Below are 19,310 nucleotides of genomic sequence, written 5' to 3'. Positions count from 1 at the left end.
TCTCTCCGCAGACAGTAAAATACTGTGCCCTTGTGATTCATCAGGACAGGAAATATTTCTAAAGCGCTAGAATTCTGAACCTTAATCTTTTAATTTTTTTCTGTTGATTTTTATATCATTTTAGCTTCAACTGAATATATCTACAAGAGCATCTTAAAGTATTATAAGCTTTTTAGGAGAGTTGGTTCTTATCTGCCGCTTTTCTCTACCCGAAGGAGTCTCAAAGCAGCTTACAGCCGCCTTCCCTTTCCTCTCCTCACAACAGACACCCTATGAGAGAAGTGAGGCTGAGCTTTATCAGGGTTGTGGCAAGCCCGTCACCCAGCTGGCTGCACTTGGAGGAGGACCAGGGAATCAACCCCAGCTCAGCAGATTAGAAGTCAGCACTCCTACGCACTACACCAAGCTGGCTCTCTCGTATCACTTATGTGCCTGTACTCTGGTCTATCGCCATACAATTAAATAATACCAAGGAACCATTATTGGATTTGGGGTAGAGTATGAAAGAGGGTCTTGCTTCCAGGTTTATTGACAAGGAAGAAAAGAAGTGGTTTGGCCAGATTCTAAATGCATCACTCAGAAAGCCCTACGAAACTATTGTAATGATTCCAGTAGCTCATGACTACCAAGTCAGTCCCATGTAGATATTGTAATCCCACCTTCCCACCAAAGAGGACATTCAGGAAGGAACAGGCCCTTTGCTCTGGCCAAACTGTCCTCCCCCCCCCCCCCCCCGCAAAGCAACACAAGGAGGAGATTAGCATCTCTTCAGGGGCCCTGCACTACCAGCAGCCAGGTCTAAGCTTGGCCCAGGGGCACCATGCTGGGGAAGGCAGCTGGGAGGCCAAGAGGAGGTACAACATTCCAGAGGTTCTGGTCACCCATGGGTGGGGCATAGAGTCATGCAATGATTTCACAGGAGGTTTGGGCTAGATCAGAATGGCATGAGAGGGGAACGAGGGAGTGTGCAGGGCAGGGGCTCCAGGAAGAAGTGAGAGAAACATACTCTGCATGATGATGTTAGGCATTTAGTCATGTTTGACTCTTGGTGAACCTATGGCTCAACTGTCACCACGATTTTCAATCTTGTACCAGTTCTTTTAATTATAACTCTGCACGAACCCCACAGTTCCCATTTTTCATATTATTCAGAAGCTGGCATTTCAATCAACTCTGGCCCAGAATGCTGCAGGAAGTATTTGTTACTATTATTTAGTTTCTTTTGATGCCACCTAAGGAGCTCAGAGCTGTGTCCCCACTGCTTGCCCTCCCTCCCCTTACAACAACCCAGCAATGCAGGTTAGGTTGAGAACTATGGGCAGAAAGAGATGTTTGAGAAAATGGATTTTGAAATGGGTATCCTTTCCTGATAGTTTAAGACTAAGATTGTTTTTGAGCAGTTTATGTCAACATTGTGTTGCTGATGTAGCAAACTTGTTTTATTGCTTTTTGAAGAAAAAATATCTTACCCAGATTCTAAACATATTACTCAAAAGTAGGTCCTGCTACGCTACTGCAAGCATGCTAGTAGAAAGCCAGCTTGGTGCAGTGGTTAAGAGTGGTGGCCTATAATCTGGAGAGCTGGATTTGATCCCCTGCTCTTCCACAGGCGACCTCAGGTTAGTCACAGTCCTGATAGAGATGTTCTCACAGAGCAGTCCTATCAGAACTCTCTCAGCCCCATCTATCTCACGGGGTGTCTGTTGCTGGGAGGGGAAGGGAAAGGTGTTTGTAAGCCACTTAGAGACTCCTTTGAGTAGTGAAAAGTGGGGTGAGTTGGGTGGGCAGGAAGGGCTGTATCAGTGCTTGGCTCTTGTGGTCCTTTCTTACATGCCCAGGGAAATGCCAATCACCATTTTGGGGTTGGGAGGCAAATTTCTTCCTGGCCAGACTGGCCAATGATTCTGGTTTTCGGGAGGGGGTCATGAAACTGGGGTCACTGTAGGTCAGGTAGGTGTAACTTTCCTGAATTTTGCAGGGGGGTAGTCAACCTGTAGTCCTCCAGATGTTCATGGACTACAATTCCCATGAGCCCCTGCCAGCAAATGCTGGCAGGGGCTCATGGGAAATGTAGTCCATGAACATCTGGAGGACCACAGGTTGACTACCCCTGGATGATCCTGGAGATGCCTTCCAACTCTATGATTCTATTCTTCTTCTTCTATACATGTACGGCTTATGGGTTGTTATTATTATTATCTTCATAGATCATTAAGCCCTAACAAAATGAGAAAACGAGAACTGGCTCAAGGCCCTGAAGGGACATTCGAGACTGGCTCTCCCAGACCCCGGTGAGATCCCCTAGAGTTGGGCCACCCCATCTAAAGGTCTGTGCGCCAGGCGCGAGGAAAAGGGGGGGGGCGAATGCCCTCCTGCATGTTGACGCCAAGAAAGTTCCTCTCCTTCGGATCCATTCCAGTTCGACCGGATTTCGATTCCCTTCTCTTCGAGGGAGAAAAAGGCGGCGGCGGAGGGGGGCGCCGAGCGCCGTCCTGCGCCCTGGCAAGAAGTCTCCCGGAACTTGGGCTGCTCTCGGCAGAAGGGGCCTCGGGGGCGGGCGGCGAGAGGGAGGGAGGGAGCAGCCTTCAGGTCTGGGTGGGGCTTCGGCGCGGGGTGGAGGGCGAGGCGAGGCGAGGCAGGCAGGCAGAGGCGCGAGCAAAAGGCGAGGCCGGCGGGGCAGGGCTTGGCACAGGCACAGAGAGGCCGGCGAGCCGCGCAAGGAAGAGCCGTCGGAGGCGCCCCGCCAGTCGCCAGCAGCCCGGACGCCGCCTCGGCCAAGTTCGCTGCTCCCGTCCCTTCGCCTCGCCCCACTCCGCTCCGCTCGCCACCATGCCGGTGAAGGGCGGCACCAAGTGCATCAAGTACCTGCTCTTCGGCTTCAACTTCATCTTCTGGGTGAGGCCCGCGCCCGCCGCTTCGGCGCTCCAGAGAGGCAGGCAGGGAGGGAGGCAGGGAGGGAGCGGGGCACCGCGCTCCGGGGCGGCTCGGGGACACACCTGGGCTCCTGGGCAGCCGCCGCCGCACGGGAAACACCTTGCAAGCCTGGAGCCTGGCCGGGGGGGGGGGGCTGCGTCCCAGCCCTGCTTTGGCCCTCGGGGCGCGCGGGCAGCTCTGGCGCGCCCCCCGCCGCGGGACTCGGCCCTCCTTCCGCCCCTTCTAGGGCCGCTGTCGCTCTCCCGCCCGGTTGGCCCGCTCTGGCGGCCGCGGGCTCTGGAAGTGCAGCGGGCAAAGTGCGGCGTTTCTCTCGGCGCGCGAGAGCCGAGGGCGCCGCCTCCCCTTGAAAAATAGGACCGGCTAAAGAGACGGGGGGGGGGGGGAAGTGGCCCCCCTGCGCCGCCCAGGTGTGCGCCGCTAGACCCCGGGGCGGGCGGGCGGAGTTGGCGAGCGCCCGAGCCAAGCCTACATTTCTTGGCCAGGGTGGCCGGGGAGGGAAGCCGAGGCTTGGCGTTCTCTCTCTCTCTCTCTCTCTCTCTCTCGTGGCATGCGCAAGGGCCGCGTGGGTGGGTGCTCGGAGAACAGGGTGTTGGCTGGATCTCCACCCGCCCCTCCTTTAGCAATGGCTCTGGTCGCTCTTGGCCCATTCCGCTCAGACTGGATAACGCACTTTCAGTGGCCTTTTGCAGCTGGGTTTTCCCGTGCGGAACAGGAAAAGCTGCTTCTCAAGTGCATTGACAGGGCATTGTCCAGCATGTGCGGACTGGGCCAGTGCCCCCCTTACAGGAGCTGGTGGTGCCTCTGTCTCAAGTTGGACATGACCTTTGCAGTTCAGGCTGTGAACTCATTTCTCACTTCGAGGAGCCCAGAAGTCTTCTACAAACCACCAGCGGCATGGTCTGTTGTATGTGTCTTGCAAGAGCAGCATGCTCAGGAAAGAGGTCACACCCTACTCAAACCCACTGTTGGGCAAATCAGAGGCTTTTAGGCTTGAGCATGGAGTTTCTGTGGACTCTTAGCCCAGGTGCCTCCCTTTGAACAGGAGCGGGCTCTTTAAATGCTGTCTCCTGTAAAGGTTTACAGGATTGCCTATAGTAGAAAAAGAGGTCTGTCAATATAAGTTAAAAGTTAATGTGGTTCGGCTAAGAGATTGCCAAGTTGTTTCAGAACTCCTTGGAAACATGTTACCTACCACTCAGAGAAGATAGATTCAAGTGGGTAGTTGTGTTGGTCTGAAGCAGCAGAACAAATTTAGAGTCCTGGGGCACCTTTAAGACCAACCAAGTTTCATTCAAGGTATTAGCTTTTGTTGTATCTTAAAGCTCATCCCTTGAATGAAACTTGGTTGGTCTTAAAGGTGCCTCTGGACTCAGAAATTGTTTTGCCTCTCAGGGAAGCTCCCTAACAAGATGGCCTTCTATGTGGGAGGTAACAGCCTGCCATTAAGTTCTGTGTATGGCCTTTCTCTGTTTCCTTTCTACACTGGATTTGCATTAGGTCTTTTTTGGGAAAGATCTGTTGCTTGCAAATAATCACCCTAAGCAAACCCAAACATTCCAGAGACGCCACAGAGTTAAGACCATTTCACTTGGCTTGTTCAAAACTGCCTGTAGGGGAGAGAGTGCCCCTTGTCAAAACTGGCCTCTTTGGAGGCGGTTGGGGTGGGGGAATACATTTCCTAAAGAAGGTGACATATAAGCCTCTCCCTAGGGGAGGGCAAAAATTTTTTTAGGAAGGTGAACAGGGTTTGTGCTCACGCCATAGTTGTCTCACTTCAGCATGTGATCAGCACTGAGGGAATTCCAGAGTGAGGCTGATCCGCGGATGTGTGACGTCAGAGACTTCCCCATGGTGACAAACGCAAGCCCCTGTTTTCCGAAACTAGCATTCGTCAGGACTGATGTCACCAGGGAGGTAGTTTCCCTGGCCACTATTCCACCCACCCATTCTCAAGCCCAAACCTTCCTGTTTTGCTCCATTCCATCAGGTACGTAAGCTACCTGGTTGCCCAAATATTTACAGTGCATTTCCTCCCCACCCCCAATCATGAGAGCCCAGCCTGAAAGCAGAGAGTGGAGAAATGTCTGAGACTTGTATGAGTTCTGTACATGGACAGAGAGATTAAAGCGGAATAAACTATTTTGTTTATTATTAGATTTCTTGACGGCCCCCTCCCTGTGCATGGGATTGGGGCAGTTCACAACAATGTTAACATTTAAACCCAGCCATCAGCAAATGCAAAAATATAATATTGTTAAAATATCTCATTTCTAAAAATGTTCTGCCATATCTCCATCATTTTGCCGGTGCTTTGCCAGCCATTTTGAAGGCAGTGGGCAGCTGATGGGGAGCCTACAGGGAGAAGTGGCCCCTCAGATACCCAGGGCCCAGACTGCATATGGCCTTGAAGAACCAGCTTGGTGTAGTGCTTGGGAGTTTTCACTTCTAATCTACATGTAGCCAGCTGGGTGACCTTGGGCTCGCCACAGCACTGATAAAGCTGTTCTGACCGAGCAAGAATATCATGGCTCTCTCAGCCTCACCCACCTCACAGGGTTTCTGTTGTGGGGAGATGAAAGGGAAGGAGATTGTAAGCCCCTTTAAGACTCCCTTCAGGTAGAGAAAAGTGGCATATAAAAACCAACTCTTCTTCTTCAGTAATCTCTGAGCTCTCTAAGCCTCACCTCCCTCACAGGGGAGATGAACGGGAAGGTGATTGGAAGCCCCTTTGAGATTCCTCTGGCAGAGAATAGTGACAGATAAGAACCAACACTGCTGCTGCTTCTTAATGCTAGCACCTTGAACGATCTGGAATATCGATAGCCAGTGCAATTATTGGAGGGCAGGTTAAAGATGGGTCTTCCAAGGAGGTCGCATAAGGACCTGTGCAGCTGTATTCTGCATTCACTGTAACTTCCAGGTCAAGGCCTAGGTAGACCCACATAGAACGTTGCAGAACCATAGTCTAGAAGTGACTGTCTAGGTCACTGTGGCTAGGTCTTCCAGGGCTAGGCAGGGTACTAGTAGCTTTATCTGGCTGAGATCGTAGCATGCCAAGTGAGCTACATTGGTGATCTGTGCCTCCCTTACATCAAAGGTCACTCCCAAATCCTTGATGGAGCATGAAGCTGTTAACTGTCCTCCTTCCAGGCAGGGAAGGCATACTTCCTTGTCTGGCTTTTTCTTACCCAACCATAGGACCTCTGTCTTTGCGGGGTTTAGCTTTGGGGGACTCTGTTGGAACCATCCCATCATGACCTCCAGTGACTCTGGGGGTGAATATGGCTGGCCACTCATTGGCAGATTAAAGTTGGGTGTCATCTGCATTTTGATGGCACCTAAGCCCATGTCCCTGGACCAGCTGAGCAAGAGGGCGCATAAAGATGTCGAATAATGTCGGGCAGAGCATTGTGCCCTGTGGTGCTCCACATGTGAGTGAACAGCGGCACAGCTGTTCCTCCCCTGGAAGAAAGGAGGCTGGCCATTCCCAGTCTGACTCCCCCCCCAAATCCCCACATTGACAAGGCAGCGAGCTAAAATGCTGCTGTGAGACAGGGGTAGTCAAACTGCGGCCCTCCAGATGTCCATGGACTACAATTCCCAGGAGCCCCTGCCAGCATTCGCTGGCAGGGGCTCCTGGGAATTGTAGTCCATGGACATCTGGAGGGCCGCAGTTTGACTACCCCTGGTCTAACACCACGAGCAACGCAGACTCCCCCAATCAGAACATTCGCTGGCAGGGGCTCCTGGGAATTGTAGTCCATGGACATCTGGAGGGCCGCAGTTTGACTACCCCTGGTCTAACACCACGAGCAACGCAGACTCGCTTCTGTTTAGCTGTCTCCGGAGGCCGTCTCTAAGAGCGACCAAAGCTGTTTCCACCCTATGGCCAGATCAGAAACCAGATTGGAATGGGTCCAAAACTGATGCTTCCTCTAGGGAAGTTCACAGTTGAACCGCAGCTGCCCGTCCAACCAACTCCCCCAGCAACAGGGAGTGTGAATCCAAGTGGCATTTGGCTGTAGTTTCTTCTTGAGAGCCCCACCACCGCCTCCGTTAAGGTCCCTGGGAAAGCCCCTGAGGACAGGGACGGATTTATTATTTCTCCGAGGGTCCCCTAATCTGCTCATCACCCATTTTCACGAGCCACAAGGCACAGGGGTCTAAGGGGCAAGTGGCCACCCTCACTGAAGCAAGCGACCTATCCATATAATACGGAGACCCAAGATTTCCAGTCACTCCCTACGTGGACATGTTTGTCACCTTCCTAGCTGTGTAGTCAATATGCACCCAATGGCTTTCCACCCAGTTCCCTGCCCAAGGCTGCTTAGCTATCAACATTTATAAACACAATTTGCTTTCAGTGTATGCCTGTGTGAATTCTTTCCAAAATCAGAGAACAGGTGGTGAGGGTAGGAGGTTCTCTGGTGGCCAAGGGATAGAAGAAGAAGAGAAAGAAGAAGAAGAGTTGGTTCTTATCTGCCACTTTTCTCTACCCGAAGGAGGCTCAAAGCAGCTTACCTTTGCCTTCCCTTTCCTCTCCCCACAACAGACACCCTGTGAGGTGGGTGAGGCTGAGAGAGCCCTGAGATTACTGAAGAAGAGTTGGTTCTTATCTGCCACTTTTCTCTACCCGAAGGAGGCTCAAAGTGGCTTATATGTGCCTTCCCTTTCCTCTCCCCACAACAGAAACCCTGTGAGGTGGGTGAGGCTGAGAGAGCCTTGATATCACTGCTCGGTCAGAACAGCTTCATCAGTGCCGTAGCGAGCCCAAGGTCACTCAGCTGGTTGCATGTGGGGGAGCGCAGAATCAAACCCGGCTCACCGGATTAGAAGTCTGCACTCCTAACCACTACACCAAACTGGCTCCTGGTAGGGCTTAGGTCCCAAGCTACAAATTGGATGCATACTACAAATTGACTATAAAACTATGCTGCTGCGTGTACAGGTTTGCAGAATTCTGCTCTTCATGGGCAGATTTTTGACTGGAATTATTTTTGGTGCATAGCGTGCACACCCTTGAGCAGATTTCTCTCGGTATATTTGTGTTGGCATTTCTTCTCTATTATTCTTCCTTTCCTGCTTGGGATAAACTTGGGCGGGGTTGCTTTTGGTTCCTTTGGGCTATCCAGTGTTATCAATGTTTATACATGAGAGTCTTGGGTCGTGATCTAGTGTTTGGATACTCATCAGCTTTAGAGCTGACAAGCTCAGTGGATGGAGTTGGTGGCTTGGAGCACCCCAGTTTCAGTATCTCCCCCCTGCATTTGCTGAGTGTGGTGTAGCAGTGATGGCTGGCAGCTATTGGGTGTGTGTGTGTGTGCTGGGAGGCAGCTGTCCCAGAACTAAAACTAGGTAAGCACAGATGAGGTGCTGAAAATTCCACCATATTTTTGGGAGGTGGGGGATTATTAAGTATTTTCAATTATATCTTATATCTCTGGTTGTGCTGGTGGACATCCTGATGTCACCAGGGTTGTGGCCCCTATGTGACACAGGGTATTGGACTGGGTGAGCCATTGGCCTGATCCCAACGTGACTTCTCTTACATTCTCAGCCATTCTGGGCTCCTGAGCCTGTTCTTGGTCATTTAAAGGGTGGGAGAGACAAAAGACTGAAGTAGACATTTTGAGTCTCAGAAGTCAAAAGCATAAAACAGGGTTGGGCAAACTGTGGCCCTCTAGATGTCCATGGACTACAGTTCCCATGAGCCCCTGCCAGCAAATGCTCATGGGAATTGTAGTCCATGAACCTCTGGAGGGCCACAGTTTGCCCACCCCTGATTTAAAAGATCATCTTTCATATGTGCAGAGAAAACCCAAAACCTAAGTGGAATGGTTTTTAAGAGAGGGCTTTAATTGGGTTTGTTCCATGCTGAATCTAGAATAAACTGTGAAATGTTTTTTCTCGTTATCTGTTTTATCTGGCCACAGTGCTGTATCAAATAAATTTGATTTTGATTTGAATAAGCTCTGCCCATTTGGATTTTTAGAGAAAAGTGAAGTGTATTCTGAAAACTGCAAAGTGCGAGGGAATCTGGCTTGCGGTCCCTCCAAGGCTGTGTGGGTGAGCGGCCACCCATTGACACAGGAAGTCCCTCTCAGCAGCAGTCTGGAGTCACGCAGGGCCTTGCACCGCCCATGACCCTGTTTTAAGGTTACAGCGGTTATAGTCTGCCCAAGGTATGAACTGCTCCCCTCAGTAGAGGGGGAAGAAGAAATCAGATGCAACATTGAATCTGGGTAATGATTCCAGTCTCTTTAGTGGCTTCCTGCATCTTAGATGCTTGCTCTTTCTTACTCATATTTTAATTTTTTTATTAACTTCTTTGCTGTCTCCCTATGAGGTGGAAAAACTGCCAGAGGGGGCTCAAAATAGTAACCAAACAGAGTAGACCCATACAACAACCAGCCAAGAGTTCAAACAACGAAGAGGCAATTACAACAGGCAAGACGGAACAACTCTGAGATGACTCAAACTAGTATAGAACTGACAAAACAGTGGTTCAGCACCTCTTTGTTTAAAAGGGACGAAAGCCAGAATCATCACCATAAAACAATGAATCAGTTAGGACAACATACAGCATAATATCTGTTCATTAGTAAATATTAGTCAGTACAAGTAAGGAAACAGTGAAAAGTAAGGAAACTCCTATGATAAAAGCCCGAGTAATTTAATCTCGGCCATGCTTCTGAAGTCTACAAGGGTAGGTGCTAGGCAAACGTCCGTAGAGGAGTCTCCCACAGCGGGAGTAGCACCACTGAGAAAGCCTGGATCATTTCTATGGACGTCAGCACACAGGGCAAGATGTGGGATGAGGATTTTCACTGTTGAGCCATGTGAAATGGGGGAAGCCAGTCTTTAAAACTTACTTGTTTAGAGATTTAAATGGAAGAGCCAACTTTTCGAATTGCAACTGGAAACAGATAGGCAGCCAGAGGAAATCTTTCCCAGGGGCGTGAACCCTAAATCCACCCCCGATAAGAACCTGGCCTGTACATTGTATATTAATTGAAACTTCCAGACAGCCTTCAAAGGCAGCTCCATAGCCCAGATATGATCAGAGCCTGAATTACTGGGGCCAAATCTTGCTTCTGATGGAGAAGTTGTGGCTGGCACTCAAGCCAAGGCTGGTGAATGATGTCACAGTTGAGCAACAGCACCATGGTCACATCTGGACTGTAACTCAGTTTATTTGCCTTCAACCGTTCTCTTTTTGAACACCAGCATGGTGTAGTGGTTATGACTGGAAGCCTCTAATCTGGAGAACCAGGTTTGATTCCCCCTCCTCCTTCACATGCAGCCAGCTGGGTGACCTGGGCCATACACAGTTCTCTCAGAGCTCTCTTGGCCTCACCTACCTCACAGGGTGTCTGTTGTAGGGAAAGAAAGGGAAGGTGGTTGTAAGCCCTGTTGAGACACATGCGACCAGCTGGGTGACCTTGAGCCTCTCATGGTTCTCTCGGAGCTCTCTCATCTGCTTTATGCCAATAAAGGTATTGCGTGTGTGTTTGTGTGTGTGTGTGTGAGCTCTCTTATCCTTACCTACTTGACAGGATGTCTGCTGTGGGGAAAGAGGGGAAGATGGTTGTAAGCTGGAGTCCTTCAGGCAGTGAAAAGTGGGCTACAAATAAATCAGCTCTTCTTCTCCAAGCAACTGTTTGGGACTTCCACAGACCCGCCGAATCTAACCATTCAGATTTTTCTCCCTGACCACTGATTCTGTGTGCCAAAATCTATGAGCTCACCTGTGTGTTCCAAGGAACTCCAAAATTCCTGGGAGACATATTGGGGATTTGTCAAAGGGAAAATTAGTTGCCCAGTCCTGCCCGTCTTTCTTTGCTATGTGTTGAGAACGGCCTGTCTGCACTACTTATTTATCATATGGTGGAGTTATATACAGGAAGTATAGATAATTTTAAAAAATTTCTCTGTCTGCAACCAAGTAGGTACATCGGTTATGCAGTCAGATAAGGTGATCCCTTTAAATGCTAATATCTAAGTGTACAATCCACCCAATCACATCTGGGGAGAATACAAAGAGCTCTGACATCTCCCTGGAAAGCATAATGCTCACATTTCTGTGACAGAAGACAGTTTGGCGGGCTTCGGGGCCTGATATTTTGCCCCAGGTCTGTCTGCAACTGTATGAGGAGGAGATCCAGCCCATTACCTGCGTTTTGGATGTTCCACATGAGTTGATTGTATCTCCTGGAACAAGCTTCTTAATCGGGTGTCCCTGGAGGAAGGTAGAAAACTGTGTCATCACCTTTGTGCTTAATGCTCTTGCCCAAATCTAAAGCCTGTTCTGAAACAGTGTATTTTTTCTCTTAAGAAGCCTGCAAAAGGATTTTATTTGCTCAACATAGTGTGAGCATAAAATTCTAGTTCAGATGTTGGGGTCAAGGAGGTGGAGAGGAGTGCACATTTTAGGTTGTCAGCTGCTCTGAGCAGACATGCTCTGACTGTGTCCTATTCAGGCCAAACAACCTTTCAAGAGTTTACTGTTGGATGAAGGGAGACTGAGCTGTCCAGAAGCATCTGGGGCCAGACATCCCCACACAATTTTCATGGTGGCTTGTCTTGTGGCTGTGGGAGTCCTAAACTATTCTTGAGTGCAAAGGCACTGGCAGAGTTGCATTTCCATAGTTCAGACATTTAATCAAGGACCAGTAGAGATGCCAGGAGAACTATCCCAACCAAGTCAACAAGATGCATGAAGATTTATAATATACACGATGATTCCACCCTGCAAGAGATTACAGGGCAGTATCTCACCTGGGCTCTTCTAAAGTCCATGCTTAGGCCTCCAGGGTAAACTCTGAAGGAAGGAAGACTCAGCCTTCACTTGAAAACATAGTATAGTTGGAGCTTTCCAGTTCCCAAGGCTGCTTCTTTCATCTGGAACTGTTCTTCTATCCAATCATACTTCTAAACATGCAACCAGGGCCTCTGGCTGAGGGAGTACTAAAGCCAGACCAGAATATAAAACAATGAGGGAGATGATTCATTTCTGAGACCATTCTTTGACTTACAATCTGTAGAAACAATAATCTAATAGAGGCTCTTTCCTTTGTTCGATCCTTATGATGCATGAGGTGTATCAGGAGAAAGATCTTTTTGCCAGGAGAAAGTACATCTGCCTTTGGATAAATCTTTCCATCTTGACATGTCTGATGAAGGTTATGCAAAATTCTAGGGGTTATATCATTCTTGGGGGGTACATGACCAAACATGTTGGCCTTGAAGTTCCTTCATGTTGAGTCACCTCATCCCTTATGACCGTTGCAGAAGGACGATTAAGGAATAGCTGCTTAAGAAAAGAGTCCTGAATGATGTTGAGAAATGAAAAAGCCCCATTGGTCGGTGTCTCTTCAGATGCATGGTTTGCTACAAGGGCCCTTTCAGTTTTAATTTCTCAGCAGTAGTCACCCTCCTCGTAGGGGGAGGTTCATTTTGTCTGTGGAAACGTATTTATTTTATTCAGATTACAGTGCAGAACAAAGTCTTAATCAGGTGAAAGCCCACTAGCAGGATATAAATATGACTTTAGGAGCTAAGGCCTTGCATATGTCATACTCATGAAGGTATCCTCCTGAATAACGCACCTTTCGCCTTCAGGCTGTCTTGTCCTACGGACTGGTCTAGTTCCTTGATGGGAACTCAACAAAGGGAACGTGTAATGCTTGCTTGTTCAGTTCTGGGGTGTGGCAGTGTACACTCCCCTCCTCCCAAATACCTGTTGGCAGTAAAAATTCCTTACTTCACAGGAATGCTGAGAATAAGTTCGACCTCTTGCTTTGACCGTAACTCATGGTCTGAAGCAACTTGGGCTGTTATTCAGTGATGGCTTACTTTGGAGTGTCCTATTGAGTTGGACCCTGCCGGCTTTCCCCACTTCCTGCCTTTGCCTGGGAGAGCAGTGGATTTGGAAAGCTCCTGAGATCTTCCTTTATGAAGAACATTTGGTTTGCACTTTCTTTTCCTCTTTCTACCTGTGTGCCTTTCCCTTTGTTTAAATAACAAACTTTGTTCTTCTGGCCTCGTCTTGCTTTTTGTCTGCTCGTTCAGTCATGCCGATGTAGGCAGCTAAGGTCCCCAACTAAAGGACCGTCTCTGAGGTAGAGTTGGGCGAGGAGATCCCAGGCAGCGGAATAAGAAATACCACAAGCCCACTTCACTGGCCATGCTGCCCTGGCAGAGCTCCTGGAGAAGGTCATAGGCCACAGATTGCCTGGCTTGGATCTTGAAGAAACAGGCTCAATTTTTGGCATGAAAACTGCACCTCTCCTAATCAGTATTGGCCCATCAGGCCTGCTCGATGTAGCCTTTTGTGGCCATTAAACAGTGAGCCGAAGAGAGACAAAGCTCCATAGGAGGGGCGAACCCAGGAGTGGGGAGAACCCTTTGTTGCCCCCATGGCTTCCAGGACTGGCTAGAGCAATTTGTCTCCAATCAGAGGGAAAAAATAACTGTATCCTCTCCGGAAAAGACACTGGGAGGCCTCTTCCTGCCTCTCTGCTCCCTCTCTAGTCAAAGACCTTCAAAATACTAGCTACCTCAAGGCCTCTAGACACAGAGAAATGCCAGGGCTCCTCTTGGCCAGCAAAGGCTGCCTGTAAAAGCACTTTCCCCATTAGGGACAATTATTCAAATTTCTCAGATCTGAAGATAGGAGTTCTGCCTCAGGCCCTGTGGATACTGATGCAGAGGTGGATGAAGAGGAAGTTCGCTTGTCTGAGGACAGTCCCTCAACAGAGCAAGCCGACTCCCCACCCCTCTTCTCAAGAGGAGCTTCAGACTCTTACACAAAAAGCATTAAAAATCCTACAGATTTCTGCCCCTAGGGTGGGAATTTCCAATAAGGAACAGGATGATGAAGACAATGATGAAAGGCCCCATGAGATTTTCTCTAGGGTGATTAAAAAAAAAAGGTAAAGGTATCCCCTGTGCAAGCACCGGGTCATGTCTGACCCTTGGGGTGATGCCCTCTAGCGTTTTCATGGCAGACTCATTACGGGGTGGTTTTCCAGTCATTATCTGCCTTCCCCAGTCATTATCGTTTACCCCCCAGGAAGCTGGGTACTCATTTTACCGACCTCGGAAGGATGGAAGGCTGAGTCAACCTTGAGCTGGCTGCTGGGATCGAACTCCCAGCCTCATGGGCAGACAGCTTCAGACAGCATTTCTGCTGTCTTACCACCCTGCGCCACAAGAGGCTCCTTTCTAGGGTAATAGAGCTGGATTTAACTTTCCCCTTCCCGTCTCTTAAAAAAAAGTTAAAAGAGGACTGGTCAGATCCTACCAATCACTGTTTGTATTCTGGGCAAGCTAAAGCAGGGGTAGTCAAACTGCAGCCCTCCAGTGAATGCTGGCAGGGGGCTCCTGGGAATTGTAGTCCATGGACATCTGGAGAGCCGCAGTTTGACTACCCCTGGGCTAAAGGAATATTCTCTTTTCCTCCCAACTGAAAGTTCTAGTGGTAGATGCTCTTGTGGCTAGCTTAGCACCAGGAGTGGCTCTTCCAAAAGAGGGAGAGGGCGCCCTTAAAGATCCCAATAATCAAAAAAGTGACACAGCTCTCTGCTTTACGCCAGATTCCTGAGCTCGCCAGTCCCTGGCTGTCTCATCAAGAGACAGTGGATATAGGACATCTTTACATATCTGCTGGAGTTTGCCGCCATCGGACCTGTCCAAAGAGTTAACTGCAGCAGTCTTGGCATGTAAAGGCGCATGATAACCTTATAAACCAAGCTTTTAGAACATGCCAAGACTGCTGCAGTTCCCTTTTTGGAACTCAGTGACTCTCAGCATTCCACAATTAAGCATGCCTCTGCCCATTAATTTCCAATCTAGTGATATTTATTTCCTTCACTATGCCCCGCACCCGCTAGAGCAGGGGTGGTCAAACTGCGGCCCTCCAGATGTCCATGGACTACAATTCCCAGGAGCCCATGCCAGCATTCGCTGGCAGGGGCTCCTGGGAATTGTAGTCCATGGACATCTGGAGGGCCGCAGTTTGACTACCCCTGCGCTAGAGTCACTAGCTGAGATCCTGCCATTATGTTCTATTTATCCGTTCTTAAGCGTGGAGGCATCTTTACAGCTTCTTCTTATAATGAACGATGACCTTATAAACTAAGCTTGTTATTCCTGTTTGGTAATTCCCATTTAGACCTTGAATAAAAGGTGGTTGGTCTGAAATGTTGGGCTAAGATCTGGGAAGCCAAGCGTCGGCTCCCCGGTCTGCCATGGAAACCAACTGGGCAACCCAATCCTGACAGATCTTGGGAGATAAGCAGGGTTCACACCGGCTAGTATTAGCATGGGAGATCCTCGTGGAAGATTGGAAAGGAAGGCAGAGGCAAACCACCTAAAACCCTGTGGGGGCCATTGTAAGTCAACTTTGTGTGGATGGCAAAAGAAAAAAAAAAGCCAGGTATTTCAATGTTTTTTTTTTTATAAGCAGTGGTAAAGAGAGACAGTTTAGTGTAGTGGCTGAGAGTGGCAGAGTCTAATCTGGAGTACTGGGTTTGATTCCCCACTCCTTCAGAGGCAGCCAGTTGAGTGACCCTGGGGTAGTCACAGTACTTTTGGTTATTTGTAAGCAGCTTTGGGAGTCCTTCAGGTAGTGAAAAGCAGGCTAAATAAAACCAGCTCCTCCTCTTCTACTGAAGTTCTTACAGACATGGAGTTGGAAGGGACCTCTGGGGTTATCTAGTCTAATCTCCTGCACGATACAGGGCACTCACCTGACCAGTTGGGTTTCATGCCCAGAAGATGTGCCTCCTCCCTCCACAACCAGAAGAAAATCCGCCTCCCTACGTCAAAATGGCATTTCCCTTGGTATGCAAGAAAGGGCCTCAAGAGCCAAGCACTGACTCAACCCTTCCTGCCCACCCACTCACTATCGGCCTCAATTCACAGAATCAGCATTTCTGTCCAATGGCTCTCCAGCCTCTGCTTAAAAACTTCCAAAGAAGGAGAACCCACCACCTCCCGAGGAAGCCTGTTGTACTGAGGAACTTGAAAAACCTTTGCCACCCTGCTCCTTGTCTCTGCACAATACCATCTTCTTGTGTGTAACAACTAGCACGCACATGGTTGGTTGCTGCTGTAATGAAAGGCTTTGTTTGTTCATGTCCAATGACCTGTTACTTGCTACTGACTTCTAAAAGTCCTGGCCAAAAAAGAAGAAGAAGCATGACTTAAGAATGCAGTTGCCATGTACGAACGGGTGATTTGTTAGGAAGGCCATCTATCTCTCTGCTGCTGGAGCAGAAATACACTGCCTGTTTCTTTGGCTCTGGTTCAAGACTTACAAATGCTGTACCGGTTCACCATGGGAAATGCAGCATCCAAGGCTGCTCGTGAGAACAAGTTTGTCTCAACCCTAACTAGCAAAGGCGGGGGAAGCCCAATTGTTCTTAAGCCTTTGTTGTGGAGAGGACATTTATCAGGGCTGGGGGTAAGCTGGAAACATATAAGTTTCCTTCTGGGTGACCTAAACGAAGTGAAGGCTCAAATCAGATAAGGCCAAGGCCTTTGTGGCTGGTTTGCAAGATAACAGCCACTGCTTGGAGTGGGGGGGCGATGCATTCTGTTCCTTGCAGGCCTACATTTAAGTCTCATTTGCATTGTGACCTACCTTCAGTCAGCCTTGATTCACCAGGTATGGCCCTGCTTGGGAGAGTGAGATCTGGCTACAGTTCTCCAGGCTAGATTACTACAAATACGTCTTCTACGTGGGTCTGCCTTGGAAAACTGTCCAGAAACTTCACTTAGTTTAAAGCTGCAGCAAGTGTCAGCTGTTGGGAGTTTGGGACATTTGTTTCAGGGCTGAAATGGTGATTTTAGGTCCCAGGCCTTTTAGGGGTTGCTGGGGATCTCCTTGCTCCTGTGTAAGCCTGCCTCATCCGTCAGCACTGGGAGTTGGCGTGGGCACCCCCCCTTCAGATGGGAGGGTGTGTGATTGCTAGGAACAGGGCCTCCTCTGGTGTGGCACCATGATTATGGCATGCCCTCTATTTTCCTGACCCCTGACTGTGTTGAATCTGCTGGCTATGCAGTGGAAGTTAAGTTTGTCCTTTTATGCCCAGGCTTTTCCATTAGGCTGGTGTCTCTGTTTTGTGTTGCCCCCTTTCTTTGCGTTGATGCTGTTTCGTTAATTTCTTTGTATAATAGACTTTAACTATTTGTTACTGCTGTGGAATGGGATTTACGTTTCCTGCTTCTAGTGTTTTTGGTTTGTATGCTTGTGCTTGCCATTGTTTATAGTGAATTTTCAGTGGTTGTATGTTTTCTACCGATACATAAGTTACATTTTAACAACTTTATCCTCTGCAGGCTTATTTGGGAATACTGGACTTCCAGTTGTTGTTGTTAGGTGGGAAGTCGTGTCCGACCCATCGCAACCCCATGGACAATGATCCTCCAGGCCTTCCTGTTCTCTACCATTCCCCGGAGTCCATTTAAGTTTGCATGTATTGAAAAACTGCAAAGTCACATTCTGGATGGAGATGGGCATCCCCTGGAATAGGGCTATTCAGTGTTTGGACCACCCATCAACCTTCAATTAAGACCCACTCCTGAATATCCGCTCTCTGTCTTCTCTGTGTATTTTCTGCAACAGCTTAATCTGCATTGACTTAAAAGCCAGACTGTGCATTCAGACCCATTTCCTCCCTGGTATAAGATGCCAGGGTAGCCTAATGTTGTTAGACCTTGAAGCTAAACAGTATTTAGATGGGAGGCCCCCAGGGAATACGTGCATCACTACAGGGAGACAGGCAAAGGCAAACCGCTACTGAAAGTCTCTTGCTGTGAAAACCCAATGAGGTCACCATAGGTCACCTGGGACTTGGAGGCAAAAGGAAGAGGGAAAAAAAAGATGCAGCATATGAAATGCAGACATATGCCACGTAGTGTTCATGCATGCCTGTTTATGTACTCCTGGGTGCATTCTGCACATGTTGGATAATGCACTTTCAATGTGCTTTTGCAGCTCGATTTTCCTGTGCAAAACTTCCAAAGTGCATTGAAAGTGCATTATCCAGCATGTGCAGAATGGGCCCTAGTCTCTGCACAACATCCTTTTATGCCCATCCTCTCCTAGATGCAGGATTGCCCTAGATGTGGGACTATTTAGTGAAAAGATTGTTGGGTACAGATCGTGTAAACAAATCATACAGATATTATTAAATTCAGTTCATCACCCTAATCAGAACGACATTCCATTTATCAGACTTATTTTTTTAGTATGTAGTGTACAGATTAGTTTACTTGGCCATGCCCATTATTTTATTATCCAGACTTTTTCAACCATTGGACCGTGGAGGATCCCATGAAATGTTTTTTCAGGCTTCAAGAAAGCCCGGAAATGGTGACATGCCCCTTCAGGGAAGTGGGCGCAGAAGTAAGATGCAGGAGCCAGTCAATAAATCAATGGGCCATTTACCATTTCCACTGTGGAGAAGCGACTAGGCCTGTGGAGTTACAGGTGGAAGTGGGCTCCGGTGATGTCCAGTGATGTCAGCAGCCGTTTGGATTTCTGGGAAAGGCTGCATAACCCCTGGGGAGCTCTTGAAGAACCCCAAGGTTCCCCCAGAACCTTGCTGGGCCTATTTTGCACACAACAGATAATGCATTTTCAATCCACTTTAGAAGTAGATTTTCCTGTTCTGCACAGGAAAATCCAGCTGCCAAAGCACAATGAAAGTGCATTATCCTATGTGTGTGCAGAATGGGTCCTGGTTGGGAATCCCTGCTTTTGTCTCTCCAACCTTTCCCTCTTGGGGTGGAGAGTCTTAGTGGAAAAACAGCGCAAAGGGAAAGAGTGTAAAAGCCTCCCACCCTCAGTTACAGCCCCCACGGCTGCGTTCCATGAAGCAAAACTGATCTTAGGCCATGTATATTGTGGCGCTCTGCCTTTGTCTTGGTTTGTTTTGTGGAAACTGTATGTAGGGGGTGTGAAGTCTCCAAGGCGACAACTCTCACAATTAGGTTTTTAAAACTATTAATTCTTCTCTCCCCCAAGGACTGGATGCATTTTGGCAGTTTATCGAGTTCCTAGCTGTCCCTAATAAATAAGAGACTTTCTTTAGCTGTATCAAACTGTAGGACTTAACTTTAAATGCATGGAAGCTGTGCTGGCTGAACTGCTAAGGAAGTTGTGCTAAGTTTCAACACACTCCTTTCATGTGACGGCAACGCTCGGTTAGTCAGACAAAATTATAGGTGGAGATGGGAACTAGCTGTGGTTTCTCTCTCTCTCTCTCCCTCCCTCCCTGTTGGAAAGTTTTAGTAAGACGTTTGCTGTTGTCTTTGTTTGGAGGAGAGGAGATGGGCCCACCCAGGTGAAGGAGGCAAACAGTCTT

The 19,310-nt window shown here is 48.6% G+C and overlaps 1 protein-coding gene across 1 annotated transcript in view; it reads left to right on the top strand.

Moving 5' to 3' along the window:
- Positions 1 to 2,613: 2,613 nt before the first annotated feature.
- CD9 (CD9 molecule) overlaps positions 2,614 to 19,310 on the top strand; it is a 36,650-nt gene continuing 19,953 nt past the window's right edge. The window contains exon 1 of the mRNA XM_077309922.1: positions 2,614 to 2,895. Within this exon, the coding sequence (XP_077166037.1) occupies positions 2,830 to 2,895 (66 nt within the window). The 5' untranslated portion in view covers positions 2,614 to 2,829. The remainder of the gene's footprint in view (positions 2,896 to 19,310) is intronic.

The sequence above is a fragment of the Paroedura picta genome, chromosome 14, assembly GCF_049243985.1.
Source record: "Paroedura picta isolate Pp20150507F chromosome 14, Ppicta_v3.0, whole genome shotgun sequence".
Taxonomy (NCBI): Eukaryota; Metazoa; Chordata; class Lepidosauria; order Squamata; family Gekkonidae; genus Paroedura; species Paroedura picta.
The sequence above is the reverse complement of the archived record's forward strand: the minus strand, read 5'-3'. Positions and strand labels throughout refer to the sequence as shown.